The 21,373-nt window shown below is 42.2% G+C and overlaps 1 protein-coding gene across 5 annotated transcripts in view; it reads right to left on the reverse strand.

The window, feature by feature from the left end:
* LOC144261198 (lysine--tRNA ligase-like) overlaps positions 1 to 21,373 on the reverse strand; it is a 35,840-nt gene that overhangs the window by 4,050 nt on the left and 10,417 nt on the right. For 4 of the 5 annotated variants that reach the window (XM_077810494.1, XM_077810493.1, XM_077810495.1 and 1 more), the window contains 11 exons: positions 19,323 to 19,488; positions 16,107 to 16,200; positions 14,491 to 14,677; positions 12,955 to 13,080; positions 9,173 to 9,292; positions 8,135 to 8,297; positions 7,546 to 7,719; positions 3,853 to 3,938; positions 2,704 to 2,789; positions 1,701 to 1,827; positions 73 to 216 (listed from right to left, as the gene is read on the reverse strand). In XM_077810494.1, coding sequence (XP_077666620.1) covers positions 73 to 216; positions 1,701 to 1,827; positions 2,704 to 2,789; positions 3,853 to 3,938; positions 7,546 to 7,719; positions 8,135 to 8,297; positions 9,173 to 9,292; positions 12,955 to 13,080; positions 14,491 to 14,677; positions 16,107 to 16,200; positions 19,323 to 19,488 — 1,473 coding nt within the window. The remainder of the gene's footprint in view (positions 1 to 72; positions 217 to 1,700; positions 1,828 to 2,703; positions 2,790 to 3,852; positions 3,939 to 7,545; positions 7,720 to 8,134; positions 8,298 to 9,172; positions 9,293 to 12,954; positions 13,081 to 14,490; positions 14,678 to 16,106; positions 16,201 to 19,322; positions 19,489 to 21,373) is intronic. The other variant, XM_077810497.1, reaches the window with a different exon arrangement.

Consider the following 21,373-nt stretch of genomic DNA (forward strand, 5'->3'; position numbering starts at 1 on the left):
GCAGAACAGTAACCATAGGCATAAAAACTACTGGTCTACCTTTTGCTGTTTTCTAATTACAGCCTAACCCACCTTAATGTTGTTGGAGTCTGTGAGGAACATGGCAAGACGGTCAATTCCTAGCCCCCAGCCAGCAGTAGGAGGAAGTCCATATTCCAATGCTGTGCAGAAGTTTTCATCAATACTCATGGCTTCTTCATCACCTGCTGCTTTAGCCTAAGGCCCCAAAACAGAATGAACATACAGTATTTCAAATACCTGTTCAGCAAGCCTCCAGGTGCTTGTAATTCGGTGGTAAAAGATGTGCAGTTCCAGCTGTATTTAGTGCTGCTGAATGTCCCAAGTAACACCCTGATATTCTACTGACAACTGCTGCTGAAGCTACAGCATTTTCGGTCAGCCAGGAAGAGGCTGGTGTTTAGTCATTCAGTCTGGGTGGCTGTTGTCTCTCTCTCTCTCCTTGACCGAGTCACAGTTGTGTAGCAGAGCTGCAGTCCTTCTGGAGCTATATAAACATGTTCTTCAAATAGACCTACAATTAGCTTCTCCCCATGATAAGGAAGATCCTTAAAAAAATATATCATCACCTTAGCAGCAGCTCAGAAGGGCAGAGATTTGGTTGTGACTTATGAGTGAATTATTCCTTAGGCTGATGATGGCAGGATACAAGATGGTCATTCACTATAGGAAAACCTGGCTTAAAATTCAGCTGGAGCAGAGCTCTGATAAACATTTTCAAACCTGTGGGGCAGAAGCTCCGAGCCTCCAGGAAATACTCTGAGAATTTAAGCGCTGAGGAAGGCCTTCTGCTAGACAATTCACCATGTAATACTAGTTACTTTCCATCTCGTTAAAGTGTCCTTGGTGAGGCTGTTTGAGCAGGGAGGATTCTTAATCCCTGGATGTAAAATTAGGAGATAGTTCAGGCACTTCCATAGAACAGACTTAACTGAGGAAATAGACAAGGCATCCAGATGGTTGTATGCTCAGTCAGCACACTCCACCTCCAAGTCTCAGAATGGAAATGTGAGCTAAATGCAACATCATGTGGGAAGGTCACACAAATACAGTATAGCTAGGAAGTCAAAAAGCTCAATATGATTTCTGCTGTGGACCCCTTAAAAAAAAAAGTAACTGGTAATGAGTGTCATGGGCCCAAAACATTCTGAAGAACTGACTAAGCACTACATTTAAACCTTCCCTTTGCAGCCAGTCACAAACTAGAAGCATTGGTACTATCAAAAGAAAGAAAAAAAAATAGAAATTGAACATTTCTCTTTATAATTTGGGTTGTTAGAGAAAACCACTTTCCTGCCTTCTGAAAAAAGCTCATAACATGCTAAATAAATGTAGACAAAAATGTCTGTGGATGTGAAAAGAAAACCCATCTTTAACCATGCTTCTGTAATACCACAGGGTTTTAAAAGTCAGACAGATGACAAAAGATTCAAAGGATTTTTTTAAATTATATCTTACCCAAACCCAATTGAAAGCAGATGAACATTTAGATGAAAGCCTCCTCTGAGTTAAGCGCAGCAAATTTAGCCCAAACAATAATTCAGCTGCAGTGCAGAGAAGATAGATCAGTTCAGCATTTGGCTCAACAACATATTGCCTTGTGGCTGTTAATTTTCAAGGCAAGAGCTTGTGTTCATTGCTGTTTTAGTTCATATAGTGTTGTAATTTTTGAAAGATGTTACCTTCGATTGGTCCTTAAAAAGCTCTCTCTGCCTCACTGGATCATTGAGCTCAGTGTAAGCATTGCAAATCTCCTTCTCCATCACAAAGAGTTCAAAACGTTCACTCAGGCCTGTCTCTGAACGATGCCTGGTTAGAAAGACAAATCATGTGACACAATGTAACATTTTGGTGTCCTGCTGCAGATCGGGATCAAAAATTGCAATGAAGAGTTCAACCCATACAAACAATTTAGAGTTTTGACTTCATTTTCAAACATCTTTCCTCTAGTTCTGTAGAAAGCCACTTAATTATACCATATGCCACTTATTTTCTGACGTAAAACTATTTCATACTTGTTATTAGAGCTGTGACAAGAAAAAAAAACTCACTACCAGCAAATCAGAGCCAAAACAGTGAAATTGTCATGGAAATTAAACATTTTTTTTCTTCCCCTGAAAGAGAGAAAAGTGGTTGTTGCAGGGATGAAAAAGTGCTTGTGAAAATGGCTGTTTCCTCCAGAAAAATGTATCATGGATTATTTAAAATGGACTTTGAGACATATTTGCATCCTGGCCTTAACCAGACTTCCACTTTTGTGCCCTCAGTTTTGTAGGTGCAAATAAGTGTGAGCATAGTACAGGTAACAGACATCTATGTAGCTGGTTTCTGGGAACAATCACCTTACTTTGATATATTAATGCCCTAAATTACATGCACATAAACAATTGTTTGAAAATCTGAGTCCTATGTCCTTACGTACTGTAATTGTGACCGAGTGTGGGTCCATGAAACTAATGTATCTTGATGGGATTCATTTTGCTGGAACTCAAAAACCTCAACTACAGCGGCAGCAGCTGACTAACTAGATAGTATCACAAAACAATAATGTGAACAGAAGTCATAATTTAGCTTTCAATAGAAAAAACACTGTGACGAATAGATAGCTTTACTGAACCCTGAAATGAATTGAATACATGGTTAGCTCAAGTTTAAAAATCCAACACTTCCACTGAAGTTACATACCATTTAGCCAGAGGACTCATGATCTGGGGATGGTTGCAAATGAATGTGGGGTTGATGCAGGAAACTTCAATAAACTCACCTACCAACTGCAAAGAGACAGAGACTTCTGTTTTTCCCTTTTACTTGCATTTCATTTTTTTCTCAGTGTCATCTTATTATCCCAGATGGCACCAGTAGGATTTCCATTCATCCCAATATTTGAGAGATTATTCCAATTTTGTCAGGACCAACTAGTTTCAGGGATATTGGCAGGTCCTAAAACCACTTTGAAGTCATATTGGGGTGGACATTGAGTCCAAGCCCACTTTTGGGTCTCATTGGGAGAGGGAAGCTGACAGAAAATATGAGAGGGGATGAGGAGCTATGAGAGTTAACACTGAAAATACATTAAAGCAGTAGTAGAACCAGGAGAACAGAGTTCAAAGACTACTGGGTAGAAAGACTCAAAGATAAGAGTCACTTCACTGTATCAAAGATGGCAATAAGTCTTCAGAGGATGAGAATGGAGTAAAGACCACACAATTTGATCACTGTGAGTACAGTTGAGGAGAAGTTAAGCTTCAGAAGAAGAGATATCACTATTTCTCCTCAATAGTGGGAACAAAAAGGAAAAAAGAAATCTATAATCCATTCTAATATTTTGAAGTTTTCAAAGCGATCTCAGGCAGTTAAGCACACAACTCACATTTGAAAAACCTCATCTTTAAAAACCCCAGCTCTAATCACTCTATTTAGTTAGTTACTATATTATAGCATATTATATGCACTATGGTAAACCACAATGTACACACTGTCTAGGCTACTTGGAATGTTGTTAAACATACAGTTGAATACACCAGAATAATTCTGAAGTTACTGACATCTACTCAAAGCTAACTAAAACACCACTAAAAGATCTTCTAGAAGAATCATATGATGAAAATATCTTTGATCAAGTTTCAGTAAAATCTCAGCCAAGTTTTTAATATAAAATATACATCTGTGATTTATATATACAGTATTATATATAAAGAACCATACAGAAATATAAATTGATGTCACCCCAATACACACAGCCTAGCATATTAAGATTTTAAGTATTACATAACCAAACATTGGAAAATGTAGCAAAAATTATATATAAGCGGGGGAAAAAAAATACAAGAAAACCTTATCTAGAAGTCTTGCTGTAGTCCGAGGAGGAGAACATTGGATTCCCTTCTTCAAACATAGCTTGTCAAGGAACTGTTGGGCTTCTGTAAATGAAAATAATTATAACTGTGTGTCAATAAAGGAGCTCAGTTACGAATGAATTTTGTTTGCAGTGGAACAAAAGAAAGGTACATTTCCTCTCAACATTCAGTATCAACTGCCGCTTTCAATTTAAATTTTGACAAACAGAAAAATACAAACTCTGGAAACTGCCCAATAAATAAGCTTGTAATTGTCTCCATAAAGAAGATAGGAACAGGAGCTAGAAAAGCATAGTGTCAGGAAATTTAAAGGTTTCAGAGTAGCAGCCGTGTTAGTCTTTATTCGCAAAAAGAAAAGGAGGACTTGTGGCACCTTAGAGACTAACAAATTTATTTGAGCATAAGCTTTCGTGAACTACAGCTCACTTCATCGGATGCATTCAGTGGAAAATACAGTGAGGAGATTTATATACACACAGACCATGAAAAAATGTGTGTTACCATACACACTGTAACGAGAGTGATGGTAACACCCATTGTTTCATGTTCTCTATGTATATAAACCTCCCCACTGTATTTTCCACTGAATGCATCCGATGAAGAGAGCTGTAGCTCACGAAAGCTTATGCTCAAATAAATTTGTTAGTCTCTAAGGTGCCACAAGTCCTCCTTTTCTTTTTGAGGAAATTTAAAGTTAGTGAAAAAAGTGTCAGATTTTCAGGCCAGATCTGTCATGTACACACAAAAAAAAAAAATCTAACCATCCATCCACAGACCAAGTAAATCATAGGCAACAGCTTCCTCCAATTCCCCCCCCCCACCCCAGCCGCCCCTGTAGAACTCTACCCCAGCATGGAGGTCAGGGGAGACTGTGTAGGGCAATCTCCACTCCTATTCACTCTTTGTTGAGAATCTCAGCTGAAAGGACAAAGGTGCCAATTAAGATAGCAGTTTCTGCAATACCATATCCTATCCAAAAAGGCTCCAATTTATTCAGATAGGCCACTGCACCACTGTCATCTGATACAGAGACAACTCTCTTCTGTCACTTGGATTCCAGGCTCCATTTGAATCTGTGACTGAGCTGAATGACCCTATACCACATCACTAGTTCCCCGAGACAACTGAATTTCAGGGTTGGTCTTCCCTGCAGTGTTAGCTTGAGCTATAACGTGAGTGTTGCCCCTATCTGACTCCCGCCTATCAACAGAAATCTTAAGCTCCTGTTCTAGCTGGCCCATCAGGGGGGTGGGTTGAAGTCTGAGTGCTGCTGATGCTGGGGCAAGTAATGCTGGGAGGCGGGTAGGCAGAGAACAGCTACTCTGTGCTACTAATACCAACTGTGCAGTTCATGTGTTATTTCACAGTGAGGCCACTCTCACTAGAGGTAGGCTAACTGGAGAGGCGTTAACACAAGTGTAGATAAGTGGAGCTGTCCTTGCACAATCAGTTAATTCCAATTCTCCTTTAGTTCCAGCATATGGCTCATGTTTCGGCTCCCTCATCTTAAATCACGTCGCCTGCTACATTCTTGAAAATAATAATAATTTACAGAATAATCATGTTTGTCCAACCTCCATTTAGAGCACAACTTCCTTTTATCTGAATCACAATTATGTTCCTCAGCTTTCTTAAGTTGCTGCCCCTAATTTACTTGACCTCCATTTATCCAAATGTGCTGTCCTTGCACTTTTTGGGATATAAACCAGGTTGTACTGCATTTGCAATCTTAATTGTACAGTGATACGTCTGTGTTCCATTGAAAACTCTAACTTCAGTCATACTGATGTGTTCTAATAGCTCCCATGCATAGACGCTAAACATATGGCTGAATTCATCCTCAGAGTTCTGCTGTGCTTCATTACCGTTATGTGAGGAGAGGAGCTTGAGAGAACTGTAGCTTTGTATTCAATCTGTCCATTAGCCTGCACTTCCTAACACAAGCCAGTTGCAAACGGAGAAATATATCTATCCCCTAGACATGCCCAGTTGCTTTCCTTGCATAACGATGGACATTTAGATCAAGGGCTGTGTACAATTCTTATGTTTCCTTTTACACCACTGCTAGGTCAGAATGTGGGAGAACAAAAGTTAAAAGGGACAGGAAGCAATGACTGAGAATCCCAGGACCGCAACTAGAAAGGTGCTCTTCTGTCAGCAACCTTCCTGTACACCCCACTTACAAGAACCATCTGTATAAGCCATGACTGTTCCTCTCCCCCAGTGTACACTATGTAAGGTATCCTACAAAGACACTTTTCTCTTGTTCCTTATACTCTTCCCAACCACCCCTTCTTTTGCCTGAAGTTCACCTCTTCCCCGTACTCCAGGATTTCTGCCACCTCTCATCATTCCCCCACCATTCTCTAACAGCCACACCTGTATTTCTTCTCTCCCCTCTCATCCAGTGTTCCACCTATTCTTGGTCTTTTCTTTCATCCTTGGCTCACTCCTCTTATCTGCATAAGCTTTTATTCCCCTCTCCCCGCATTAAATCTCATTGCACATGTGTTTTTATTCATGTTATTTCACACCAAACACCACTTTTTTTTTTTTTTTTTTGGCTTAAAGAGTTAGCTCTGAACAGAGAAACCCATCCACCAAATGCTTCTAATAGAACGAGGAAAGCAGTGTGAGCAAATAGCAGAAACTATTAACACCTCCTCCACTGGCTGGCATCTGGGAACTCTTAGCAGTGTTCACCAGCATCTCAAAATTTGTTTCACAGGAAAAGTTCTAAGAAGAATTGCTATTCCCTTTAGAGCCAGAAGCATGTGTCAAATAAGATGCACTGAGGCAGCTCCTCTTTCTTTTCCCTTTATTGGGGTATGGGATCCCTGCCCAAGAATATCACCTCATTCCTACCCAGGAGTTGGACTCCCCTGGCAGGAAGCCAGCTACTTCTTCATTCCTGCCTTGTGGCTCGGCTCCTCTTCCACAGGGCTGGAATAAAGAGCCCCCTAATCAGAGTCCTCATATAGATATAGGTTACTTCACATAACATACACTGGTATGTATTCCTGATGCTACACCCTGGAGAGGACAGGAAGTAATTCATGCTAATATAATCATGCAAATTAAACGTGTGTGTTTGTGCAACCATATAAAAACCTTTTTACATTACTAAATCACTTTTCTTTAACACCAGAATAGCAACTCATCCCTTACTGAGGCCTATTCATATGCCAGGCCTGGCATGTTTGTAGTCAGTAATTTTTCACTGCAATACGAAAGTGTTCTCACATTTCCATCATTTAAATACAGTCGAACCAATTTTACTCAAACTTTAAAAAAAAAAAAAAAATCATCTTTGGGCTGAAAGCAGAGAATAGAACATTCCTGTATCAAAGGAATATTCAAGAGAAAGGTGTAAATAAGTGGGGGGAAAGGGACTCTAAATGGAAAACCATACACTTTATGATAAATATTGGTATTAAGGTAGAGACACACACAGAGTCTTCTTTCCTCACCATAGAGGTGAAACTTAACCAGGGTGTGAAATATACTGTAACAGGAAGCGAGAGAATATCATGCAATTCCAAATCCTGTGAGACAAAAATTTCTTTACTGATCATTGAAATGTCAAATAACTTTAAAATGAAAATGTTTTACTACTTAATTCATTACACCATTCAAAATCCAGAGACAAGCCCGGACAGATTTAATGTACCCTTAGTATCCAGACTCTCTGGTGCTGGCATTTTTTCTCCGGTGATTTTCTCCAATTCTTCCATCATTCTCACTCGTTTAAAAGGAGGACTGAAGTCAATTTCTACTGCCTTTCCCTCAGGGCCATCCGGATGGTAAGTGATCTTGTAGTCACCTGTCACATGCTTCACCATGCCTTAGGGTAAGTAAAATGTGAGGTGTCAGAGAAGTCATCTTAACCTGACTGAATTCCTGGACTTTTACACAAGCAGCTGCAGTATAATTTGCAACATATTGTCTGGTATCTCTTGATCAGAACAGAGATTACCTGATAATTATATACAGCAATTTATTTGCAAAAGGGAAACCAGGGAAATTTTTCTCCTGTCCCCTCAGATCTTGTTCCCTGGGTCTAATTATTCAATATTATCCAATCAAGAATGTATTATCCCCCTTCCTCCCCTTTATATTTGTCAATTGCTTGCATTTTTATTTGGGAAATAAAAGTTATGTACCTTTTCCCACAGCTTTATTGTCTTTGAGCGTCACCCAACCCAAACCATTGAAGTTACTCATTAGCGAATGTATACAATCATCACCCAAGGACATACCTGACAGCAGCTGTTCAGTGATGTCCATGAGATCATTATAATCTGCATAAGCCATGTAGAATTCACACGTAGTGAATTCTGGATTGTGGGTTTGATCAATTCCTTCATTTCTGAACTGACGTCCAACTTCATATACCCTCTCCAGACCTCCAACTACTAGCATCTGGGAAAAAGATCCAGATATTCCCTAGTGACTTTCTTCTCTGGGGTGATGGGGGAAGAGGATGGGGTGGAGGGGGGAAAAATAATTCTACATTACAAGTGTCTAACAATGGATGATTAGCCATACTATTCACCATATGTTAGGTGAAACAGTATATATGGGGATGTGATCTTTGCCAGTTTTTCCTGCCAATTCTGTATTGCAGTCCTTCACTGAAATAATAAGAGCCAGCCAGTCTTGCAAGCCCTCTGTATATGCAACTCCCAATGACTGCCTGTTGCTTTCCAATGGCTGGTTTGCTGTGGAAGAGGATTTACAGAAGGGGAGTCCTTAGTATTTGGGACTGAGAACCAATATATAAAACACAGTCTAAACCCACTTTTTTTAAGAGATGTTTTGCAATTGGCAGGTATTTGCTTTTCTTAAGTATAAATGAACTGCAAATGTTACAGGCAGATCCATGAAGACTTGGGTAGCTTTAAATCATGCTGCAGCACCAGTGTGAGAGATATGATTCAATAACTCCTACCTATCCACAGAGGAATGAGACTGATTCCTAAGCCAAATGGATATACTTAGTCATCACAGAACATTTCCAGAACAATCTGTCATTGCCAGCAGTACAATTTTTATTCATTTACATATATATTAAAAACATTAGTAATCTACTTACCTGTGAGAACCTCTTGATAGCTAGAAAATGAAGGCTATGTAATTCATATAACAGAATGCAAGTTTTTGGGCTTAACCTGTGTATAGTATTATACAGACAACACTAGAATGCAAAAATATATGGACAATCTTGTCCTGTGGGAAAGTGAGAGCATTGCATATCATTGTTAGGCAAGTAAGCAGACATCATACAGTTGCTGCACCTTGTGGTATAGTTCAGGAGCTATCCTCATATACAAGTCCATGTTGAGGTCATTGTGATGTGTGATAAAAGGTTTGGCTGCTGCACCACCTGCTACCATGTTCATCATGGGAGTCTCCACCTTTAAAAGAAGAAAGAGCTTGGATGTCTTTCTAAAAGATATTCTGAAGCTCAAAACAGAAGTTATTGGCTTGATGCAGGAAATATTGGGTGATGTTCTATGGCCGGTGATATATACAGGGGAGTTGCACTAAATGACCATAATGGTCCCTTCTTGCTTTAAAGACTTAGACTCAGAGACTATCAGGGTTGGAAGGGACCTCAGGAGATCTAGTCCAACCCCCTGCTCAAAGCACGGCCAATCCCCAATTTTTTCCCCAGATCCCTAAATGGCCCCCTCAAGGATTGAACTCACAACCTTGGGTTTAGCAGACCAATGCTCAAACCACTGAGCTATCCCTCCCCCTTATGAAAGAGCAATTCCCCTACAACATGCCGAGCAGATAAGAAGCACAAGGATGAACTAGAGACAGACAGACAGCCATTTAGATTGGAAACACATTACATTTTTCCACATGGATGCTTTAATGGGAGTTTGAGTTCAGCCTATTATAGTCAAGAAATAGATTAACTCTTCTAAACCATAATCTGTAAAAAGAGAGAAAAGTACAGTAACATCAGCGATACAAAATGATTCTCACCAATATTGCCATTAGTTTATACTAAAAAGCAACCCTCCCCCAAAATGATTTGTCCTAATCATGACTCTTTTATTCACAAAAGTAAAAGGTGAATTTCTCACCCGCAGAAAGAAACTGTTCGTGTTTTTTCTGTAAATGTGCCAAATTCCTGACAGCACAAATCCACATTTTTGAATTTTGCACTAAAAAAAATGGCGTTGAAGGCCAAGATGTAAGGGGGCGGGAAGTAGAGACTTTTCAGTTGCAAGCACAATATTCTAGAACGCTGTCACAGGCGAGGACAGGACAAGACCCAGCTTCACTCTTTTTCTGATCCAGTACATTCTTAAGTACATGTGTAACTAAGCATTCAAATAGAAGTAAGTATTGGCTTCAGAGGGACTACTCACAAGTTTGAATTTACACGTGTTTTTAAGTCTTTGCTGGATGAGGCCCTATATTCAGGTAACACTATAAGATGCATCTTTTTTGTTAGAACATCCCAAAAAAGAATCAGAATGGAAAAAAATTCAGTGGCACACTCAGAACTATTATCTTGGTCAGGGGTGGGCAAACTTTTTGGCCCAAGGGCCAAATATGGAATTTGTATGGCAGGCCATGAATGCTCATGAGATTAGGGGTTGGGGTGTGGGCTCTTGCTGGGAGTGAAGGCTCTGGGGTGGGGCCAGAAATGAGGAGTTCACAGGGTGGGAGGGGACTCCAGGCGAGGCTGGGGATGAGGGGTTCGGGGGTGGGGGGGATGGGGGAGATCAGTCTTTAAACCATGATTTGTGGACTTCAATAGCTCAGACATAAGTGAGAGGTTTATCGCAGGAATGGGTGGGTGAGATTCTGTGGCCTGCATTGTGCAGGAGGTCAGACTAGATGATCATAATGGTCCTTTCTGACCTTAATATCTATGAATCAGGGGTGCAGGCTCTGGGTGCCACTTACCTCAAGCAGCTCCCAGAAGCAGCGGCATGTCCCCCCTCCAGCTCCTACGTGGAGGCACAGCCAGATGGCTCTGCACACTGCCCTGTCTGCAGGCGCTTGGGGTGGGGGCAGTGTACGAAGCCCCGTGGTTGTCCCTACATGTAGGAGCTGGAGGGGGGACATGCTGCTGCTTCCAGGAGCTGTGCGGAGCGGACCCTGCTCCCCAGCGGGAGCGCGAGGGCCGGATTAAAATGTCTGGAGGGCCGGATGTGGCCCCCGGGCTATAGTTTGCCCACCCCTGATCTTGGTGATTAGAACTAGAAAAAGATACAGACTTGTCTTGGGGTAACATTTTCAGAAGTGCCTAAAGATGTGTCGACATTGCATCTGGGAGGTGCGATGTCTAGCATGAGTAGACAGACTTGCACTAGAGCCCTAAAAATGGCCGTGTGGATGTTGCAGCACAGGCAATGACTTGGGCTAGCTAGCCAACCTCGGAGCCAGGGCTGGGAAGGCTTGGACTCAGGTGTCTAGCTCAAGCACATGCCGCAACTTCCACACTCCTATTTTTAGTGTGCTAGCTGGAGCTGAGCTAGTGTTACTTTTACTCACTAGGAATCCCACCTCCCAGACCTATGCTAACTGATTTAGGATTAGAGCTAGTTGGAAAGTCTAACAGAACGTTGTTGCAATCGGACAATGCAGATTCATCAAAAATGTTTCACAGAGAAAGTTTGATTTTGATGAAGTAGCAATGGTACCCAGGTATGGTTCTGTCAGAACTGGGGCCATATTCTGGGTCTAGAATGGGATGAAGCCCAGCCCAGTTCTTCTGACTTCCACTGGCACAGATCACAAAAGACCTCCGAATTGGCACAGTAACTAGATGCGAATTCAGTATAAACTAACAACATGTACAATAACCTTCCAGCAACTAATATCTCTGTATATTCCATTGTGGTATGTTCATTTGAATTAACATGCTGCAAGACAACACTGACAAGATTTTATGTCCATGTTGTTTGAGTATGTGTCCATATACACAATGGAGGCACTTGTTGGGACTCCTTAATTATGTGTTGAGTTTTTAAACATATGCACACATACACAGTGTCAGCTGAGGGGCCCTAAAAACTTGGTGACCCCGAGGGCCACACTGGCAATTTGATGGCAGCCTGGAGACTACATCCAGGCCTGCCCCTACAGTCTTTATTGATTTCAATGTGAGCTTTGCCTGGTAAAGGACATGAATTACAGATCAGTATTTTAGAAACCAAACATACCTACACAATCATCACAGTAACGTGCACTTTAATAAGCAATATCTAACCATATGTCAAGAAAGATTGGTCTTTTTTTGCTTCACCACCGAAGAAAACAGAACCATTTGAAATGAATTTGCATCTGGCTGGGGAATCACTCCTCTCCATGGACCTCTCTTCTATGTATAAGACATGGGGAGTTGGAGGGAAGCTGCAGGCTCCATTTTAGAACTCTGTAGGCCACGCATAGCCTTCAGGCCACACTTTAGGCTTGCTATATATGGCACTATTACCTGCCTTCGAATTTTAAACACCAGGAACAACATGTATCTTTATGGAAGATATAACTGCCTACGAATCACCAATCAAACATACTTCGATTCATTTAGCATGTGAATATCCTTCACTTAGTTATTCAGATCAGTGCAAATCAAGCCTTTTCCAGTAATGAACAAGATACTTTTTATACCACGTAAGATGGTGTGATCTAGAGGAAGGAGGACAGAAATGGAGTCAGGAGATACTGGCCTTGGGCGAGTCATTTAACCATTCTCTCTTAGTATCACCCCCTAAAGCATGGAGAATAGTTACCCACGTACCTCTGAGGAGTGTTGTGAGAATTAATGTCTGTACAGTGCTTTGAACACATATGCTAAAGTCTTCAAAAGCAGCTAATGATTTTGGGTGCTCAACTTGACACACCTTGAGAGAGATTGATTTTCAGGAAGCGCTGAGCATCCTGCAGCTGAAAACGAGACCCATTAAACATGTCTCAGGTTGAGTGAGCACCCAGAATCATGCATCACTTTTGAAAGCTTTGGCCATTAAAATATTAAAGTATCTGAATAATTATGAAACATGTCATAACATAATGCAACCATCACATCAATCATCTTCTCAGGCTGTACCTCAAGAAATCCAAGATTATCCAGGAAGTTTCGTAAGTAAGTGATAATTTTACTCCTGGTAATAAACTTCTGCCTCACAGAGTCATTCATGATCAAGTCTAAGTAACGTTGACGGTATCTGGTTTCCTACAAAGAATCACAAAAAATGATAATATAGATACTGATGAAGCACTATATCCAGCTATTAAACCAACATTCAAAATTAAATCAAAATTACTACATAGTATGCATTTCTTTTGATTCAGATATTTCCCTCAGTAGGAAGAATAACCTGCATTCCTATTCCAGAAAGGAGCGAGAAGAAAGCAGATGTTATGACCTGCCAAACAGAAATCCAAATTAAAAAATAAAATCCCACATTTTTTTTTAAAATGAAGTTTATGTTTCAGTTTAACTGTCCCGAATTCTTCCTTTTGAAACATAACATTAACCAAGTGTAAAAAAAACAACACAGGGATGTATTTGTGGTCTAAGCATCAGCCTTGGCATACCTAGACTCCCTTGAACTGTAGATTCAAATTAGGCAAGTCTGACTCAGCCTTCACAGTAAGTATATTGAGTGCCATGAAGAACTCTGAGATGGGATCTTTTTGGGTACTGTAGCAAGCTTCATTTGGGGGCCATCAGGCCTAGTGGTCAGGCCATGGCCAAATTCTCTCTCTCTCCGAGTCTTGGGACTACTGTTCTGGGCAGTCCAGAGGGCCCAGCAGCCAAGTCACAGTTCATTGTCCCCTGAAGTCCTCTGGGATTTCTCAGGTGGCTGAGGGAGAAGGGAAGTGTAGGGGGACCTAGGCCCTCGTTCTACACCATGTCCCATCTGGGGGCTCAAGGGGAGAGAGGATGGGGTGGCTCTGTCCCTTCTGGCTGCCAATCCAGATTAGCCTCCCCTGGGCTGCTTTCTACCTTCACTGCAAGCAGAAGGCTGGGGCCATGCCCCAAACTGAAGGGAAAACAAAAAGTCTCAATAATTCAGAGCCCCAGATGGTGGGAGATGGGGCCTTCCCAACTCAGAGTCCAGTTGTTGCTCCTAGTCAAAGAAAAAAGGGGGGGGGGAAGGTGGGAAGGGGGTGTCAGGCTTCCAGCCAAGTCTTACTCACAGAGTTTCGTCCTTTCCCTGTTGATTGCTCTGCCTCAGTGGATACAGTCTGTCTGCCTTCCTTTAGGCTGCCCCTGACCCCCCACACTCTATCAGCTTTGTTTGGAAATAACTGCCCAAATATCCTTGTATAAAATTGCCCCTTCCCTCTCTGTACAAGCTGGCTTCTGCCCTCCCGCACTCCAGTAGTGGCTGAAATTCAGTAATGGTGTTTGCATGCATATTCTTCATAAAGCATTTTGTGGCAGTTTGGGCTGAAAAGTGTTATATTAATTCAAGGTATGATAATGAGATCCATAGCTTTTTGTTTAAACTGTACAGACAAAAACAGGCCAACATGAATTTACCTGTACAAAAGAACCTAAAGTAAATCCCATGGAACAATTGCTTCCAGGCAGCTACTGATGGGCTCCCCAGCCATTGTCCCTGACTGAAGTTACCTGATCTTTGAATCCATAATGAAGATGAGGCAGCATATGCAAGCATGGTGACAGCAGCGTTATTTCTGTAGCTATGATGCTAAGTTCTCCATGCTTGGTTCGCCCAGGATATCCCAAAACTCCTATGATGTCTCCTCGCCGCAGCTTATCTATGGTCTTAGTGAAAAGGTCTTCAGACTTAAAAAATCTGACAAAAAGAAGCAGCTGACTTAGAAATGTAGACTCCTTTCCAAACCATTAGTTTTCTGTCTAAGGTAGAAAATAACTTTTAGCAGTTAATATAATTTTTTACAAGGATGGTTTTAGTTTAAGATATTTCTTTCTTGATTGAAATATAGTTATTTATGGTTATTGAGGGTAGATATAATAGATTACAATAATAATTTAAATAAAAAGTCACCTAAGTGAAGTACACTATGAATTTACACTAGTAACTAACTGCTTAAATGTGATTGAAAAGATCAGTCAACTTTAACTACACTACCCAAATTTGAATTATATTGCATTTTTTTGCCCCTTGATACTGTAACTATTCAAAAATAGGATTTCTCCACTAAACCACTGGGTTGGTTAATAGAAATTAAAATCATCATTTTCGGAATGTAAGCAATCAAAAAAATAGATAGACAAGTACAGCAAATAGCCACAAAGATTCTTTCAGATTTTCACATGCATTCACTTTGACTATGTTCACATCCCTTTTGTATTTGCTCTCTGCCAATAGTCTAACATGTTTTCTTGCAGGAATATTTGCCCAACTAGAACATTTTAAGGGAATATTGCAGAAAGCAAATTTCAAATTCCTATTCCCAAGCACACGCCAGAAAACTGGATTTTATAAGAGTCACACTTGCATTCAGGAAACACATCCTCAACTGGGATAAAGCAGCATAGCTCCTTTGACATCCAATGTCTGATTTACCCCAGCTAAGGCGCTACCTCCCCCGTATGTGTCCAATCAAAATAGAACATCACAGCAAACAAGTTCAAGAACAACAAACAAGTTGAAATCTGTTAGAAATCATTTGCTGAATGTTTGCATGCTAAGTGTGAACAAAGGTATAGACCCTAATCTGTTGCTGTAGAATTCATGAGCAGAAAAGAGCCAAATAAGACTAACAATTATTCACAACAAATAGTTTGCCCAGCCAAAGAGTAAAAATGCTTAGCCTTTAATTAGGCTATGGTTAGAAGCCCATTGAAGTGAGTGGGGAGACTCATCACATCAGTGTACTTTGGGTCACCCCATAGAGCTTTATTCCTTTTGAAGCATTGTGCAAATATTAACTAATTAAGCTTCCTAGGAACTGCTGAGCAGCTGCTTGGAAGAGCACCATCAATAAGGGGTTAAAACCACAAAGTTCAGGGTAGTTTGGATCTGGATCTGAATTTTAGGTTTGGACCACAGAAAGGTTTGCTTACTTCTAACACTGAACAAGGAACTCCATTAGAATAAGGTAAACAGCTTTATTCCTAAAGCTACTCTCTCTCTCTTTCTGCTTCACTGCAAAGCTTCTGCCAGCAGCCTTCCCAGGCTCCCTGCAACAGATTTAAAGAAGCAGTGTGTACATGTGTATATATAGGCTCCACATTATTCATAAGTAACATTTACTCACTTAGCATTGACCATAACTTGTAATTTAAATCCATTTCCCCGGAGATCATAGAAGAAGAGCTTTGCACCAGCAGATCTCTTGGCATGAATTCGTCCTGTAAATAAATAAATAAAATAGAGGGTTTTTTGGTAATTTATCTACAACCAACCTGCTGGGAGAATTCCATGTCTAACGACTAACCCGAGTGCTTCAGACCACAGGTGTCTGTATGGATGAGCTGGGGTTATCCAGCCTTTTCTTTCTTTGGACTATTTGATAAGAGAGAGACCATCTCATTGACCCATCTCCCCACCCAGAACCCCAGTTTGGACTACCAGAAAAGGCTCTGTTGAGCACTGGCAATAATCAGAATATAGTTTGAGAACTTATGATGTAGAGTTGCAAAGCCTGAAAATAATTATAGGAGAAGTGTATGTCTAGTGCCACATTCTATTAGACATTAGGATTATTCATAATCACAGAGCAGACTAAGTGCACTTTCCAATCAAGGTGCAGGATTTTGAAATTCTCTGTTCTAATATAGGGCTTGATCTATTTCTTGGATAACTTCAAAGCAAGAGACGATTACAGTGGTTAGCAGCCTCCTGTGAGAGGACACCTGCATGCTCATAGAGAGTTTCAGAGATTCCTCGAAAAATGAAGAAGATTGATATCAGTGACAGACTGTCCGGCTCATGATTTAGAACAAATACACTCTTCCGCACGATACAAAGGAGGCGATACTAGAATCGGTGCAGGTGATGAATGCAGGAATAACTGATCTGCTTCAGATATGACTAACCCAAACCTTCAATCAAAACTGAAGACAAGTTTTTGTTTTGTTTTGGAGTGGGTCTTATTTTTTTAAAGGAATTCTCTCTTTTTTGTACCCCTGCACTTCCTGCAGCTGCTCTTAGTTCCAGGGAGGGACCAGTCCGCATGACATGACCAGGGATTGAGTGGAGGACAAAGGTGGCTTAAACTTAATTTGGCATGCCCTTGCCACTGCTAACCTGAGCACTCCTCAATCCAGGGCGGGAGGTCAGGTTACTAGGTATGACTCACACCTCAGCTTCAACTCATAAATCTTCCTCCCTCAGGACATAAGGCAACCCTAACTAAAGTTGGCCATGAAGGAACTTTCCCTGGGGCAAATTATTCTGTAACCATTTTCATTACCATTTTTTCACCTTCCTCTGAAGCAGCTGTTACTGCCAGAAACAGGATACTGGCTAGATGGACTACTGATCTCATCCAGTATGACACCTCCTGTGACATTATACTTTAACCGTCTGTGCTGACAGCCATGCTTCCCTTCAGTACACAAGCACAATCAAGATGGCAAGGAACACCATGGGGCTGATCCCTATGGGACCATCTCAAAATTCCAGTATCAGTTTATAGTCACTCTCTAGTTAAGATATGCTGTGTAACCTTGGGCAAGTCCTTTAGTCTTTCTTTGCTTCAGTTTCCACAGCTGTAAAATCAGTAGAGTAATACTGACCTACCTCAAAGCAGTTTTATAAAGCTAAATGCATTAGTCTGTGAAGTGTTCTGAGAGTCTCAAATATTATAGAGCTACATATTACTCTAATTAATGTAATGGTTTAAGATAGTGTGGCAGGCATCCAGTTTTTGACCTGAACACCAAGTCGAAAAGGGACCCTGGTGGCTCCGGTCAGCACCGCCATGGGCCGCTAGAAGTCCAGTTGGCGATGCTGGGGGGCTAAGGCAGGCTAGTCCCTACCTGTCCTAGCACCGTGCTGCACCCTAGAAGCGGCCAGCAGGTCCGGCTCCTAGGCGGGGGGGCCACAGAGCTCCACACGCTGCCCATGCCCCAAGCACCGGCACCACACTCCCATTGGCCGGGAACCACAGCCAGTGGGAGCTGGGGGGTGTAGTGCCTGCAGGCGAGAGCAGCACATGGAGCCTCCCGGCCCCCTGCCTAGGAGCTGGACCTGCTGCTGGCCACTTCCAGGGTGCAGTGCGGTACCAGGACAGGCAGGGAGCCTGCCTTGGCCCCGCTGCGTCACTGACTGGGAACGGCCTGAAGTAAGCCTGCGCCCCAACCCCCTGCTCCAGCCCAGAACCCCCTCCCACACCCTGAAACCCTCATTTCTGGCCCCACCCCAGAACTTGCACCCCCCCCACCCAGAGCCTGTACCTCCTCCCTCACCCAATGCCCTTGCTCAGCCTGGAGCCCCCTCCATATTCTGAACCCCTCGGCTCCACCCCCCAGCCTGGAGCCCCCTCCTGCACCCAAAGCCCCTCATCCCTGACCCCACCCCAGAGCCCACACCCCCAGACAGAACCCTCACCCCTTCCCGCACCCCAACCCTCTGCCCCAGCCTGGTGAAAATGAGTGAGTGAGGGTGGGGAGAGTTAGGGATGCGGGGGGGGGTGGGGGTGGGAAATGAGGCAGGGCCTCGGAGGAGGGGCAGGGTAGGGGTGCTCAGCAAGAAGGAAGTTGGCAACCCTAGTTTAAGATTTCTGCAGACATTGTCAAAGAACACTTTCTACTCAGCCTTATCCAAGGCTCACTTAAATGTATTTTGACAAAAACCTGTTGTAGCATAAGCCAGAGACCTCCTGTCAAATTCAGATAGGATTTTGGTTATCTGCAATTTGCAGTATCACCTACATAGCGCAGAAGAACATTAAATTTCAGAAAAAGAGTCCTCATGAATATAAGGAGTACTTGTGGCACCTTAGAGACTAACAGATTTATTTGAGCATAAGCTTCCGTGAGCTATAGCTCACTTCATCAGATGAAAATACGTGATGTTGTCACCTTCAACAGTAACAGCAGGTCTTTAAGGATGAAAGACTTAGTAAACTTAACTTCTATTTAAAAGGAAAAAAATACTATGTCCAAGTTTATGTTGTTCCCTGGCTCTCTACCCATTTGCAGAGATTTTCAGATGCTGGTTTTTACAGGCTAAGTCCAAGCTATCTCAGAGACTGCTTGATGCCCAGAACCAGATAGCTTAATGGACATTAGCATTAGAGAAATAGAGTAAAAAGCATGTGGTCCTCTCCAAAATCAGAGCAGATGACATTTTGTTTTACTTTTGTTGTATAGTAGTACATAATCTGAAAAGACACACAATATGACCAAGTAATTGGACCTCATTCAAATGTATGCTCTACTGCAACTCACCCTTCCATATGAACAACTAATAAATAAAATGGGGGCTTTGGGAGCAATTAGAAATTACTACCCTGTCATGTACTAACCTGCCAGAGATAAGTGTTTGTCAGGAAGTTGCTCTCCATTTCCGAGGTAGCTGAATTTGGCAAGGAATTCAGCAAGTGTCGTATCTGCATGGAATTTGTGTGGGTAAGGCTGTTCCCCTTTTTCTTTCAGCTGCTGGACAAAACCACTTCGAATCAAATGGTATTGCTGCAATGAAGATTTGGAGCACAGTGAAGGATTTACAAATGATCTTTAGTCCAGTGTCAATAGTATAACTTTATATTATGTGCTGCAATATGAGCTATTATTATGAGGGGGGCTGGTAGCACCTCCTATTATTAAAGTTCCATGATACTTCTCATTATAAGACCTGGTTTTCAGTTGCTTATAACTTTCCCACACATTAACTGTTCGGGCTGCAGTTTTCCTGTGCCAAGTGTCTGCCTCAGGCTGAATTGTTTTTTTAAAGATTTTCAGCCAAAATGGTTTGGCTGTTTCTGAGAACAAGGCTAGATGTTGTTTGGCTAAAACATGTTAAAAAATTCAGATGAGCTTTTCTTGAAAAGCTATAGTACCCCCATGCTTGGGAGCAGGGAACTAGAAATCTGGCTGCGGGAGGCCTGTGTGTCAGGTATGTGCTATTTGCCATCCCCACAAAAATCTGCCAGAGTGTGGCCAAGTTATAAGCCCTTGAAAAATATTGCCGTTTGTGCATGCTGCTTAGATTTTAGCAGCTACAATTCCCTGCCGATGCGGTCTACACTGGGCATGCTGCAGCCTGGCACGGAGCAGGACTTCCTCTGAACTTGCAGCTCTGGGCTGCAGTGGGCTGTGCTGCATCTCCAGTTCCAGACACCGGAACAGAGAACAACGAACCTGTCTCTCCTGTGCTCTCAGTGACCCCCCTACGTGGCCCAGGCAGCATAGAGGAGGAAGCCATCAGAGTTGATTACACAGGGGAGAAAAGCTGAACCTGCAGGGAGGAAAGTGTAGATGGGGATAGGGAGCTGGGGGGGAGGAGAGACTGGCTTGTCTAAACTTAAAATGCTACAGCAGCGCTGCACAGCATTTCAGTTTAAACGCTACCTATGGTAATGGGAGGATTCTTCCATCAACCTAGCACTGTCTACACGGGGACATAGGTTAGCTTAATTTTGCCACTCAAAGCTATGGATTTTTCACACCCCTGAGCGCGGTAGTTACGCCGACCTACTCAGTATAGACTAGGCCAGAGACTCAGAACCAGTTGGAAAGATGTGAGACATGACAGAACTGATGAGGAGCCAGAGCAGATGGGGCCTGGTTGAATCAGGAAATGAAATCAAGAATGGATAGTGAAGAAGGCTGACTGTAGGATCCATGTCTCATTTGTTGCGGACGTTGGAAGGTGTTTAGTGAAAGAGAAAGGACAGTCTCATGGTTAAGGCAGTTGAATGCTGGATTGGATTCTATCCCTGCCTCTGCCACAAAGTTCCTGTGTGATTCTGGGTGAATCACTTAAGCCAAACTTTCTCCAAATCAGAAATTCTTAAGAGAACCTACCCAACAATCAGCAATATTCAAAAGCAGGTAAACAAGGAGCAATTTTTTTTCGTCAACTACAGCCTGACATGCGAAAAGAAGGGTAAGCTCTTTGGGGCAGGGATGGTCTTTTATTGTATGTGCGTGCGCACACACAGGGCCCAAAACAATGGGGCTCCAATCCCAGACTGAGGCCTGTCAGTGCTACTGTTTAACACAAACAAATAATAAAATCTGTTACATGAAATTGAGAATTATATGGCAACAAGGAGAACTGGTCACCACATGCCTTCCTCCTGCATATGTTACCAAAAACAGGAACTTTCAGCCATCAGCCTCACCCTCCTTGACCGAATACCAAACAAGAAGGATGATAGCAATGTGTTAACTCCACTCCTTTCTGATGCTAGATGATTCCGTGGCCAGTCCCAGTTTACACAGTGGTTTCCAAAGCAGCACAATCAGAAATAATTCTGGGTCCTAAAAATGACCGCTTCTCATATGACAAACTACAAACATTTCAGAAGCTGTAAGGAGCTAAGCTTGGCAAACTTAACACTAGCGGGTGCGG

The sequence above is a fragment of the Eretmochelys imbricata genome, chromosome 2 (genome assembly GCF_965152235.1).
Source record: "Eretmochelys imbricata isolate rEreImb1 chromosome 2, rEreImb1.hap1, whole genome shotgun sequence".
Lineage (NCBI taxonomy): Eukaryota > Metazoa > Chordata > Testudines > Cheloniidae > Eretmochelys > Eretmochelys imbricata.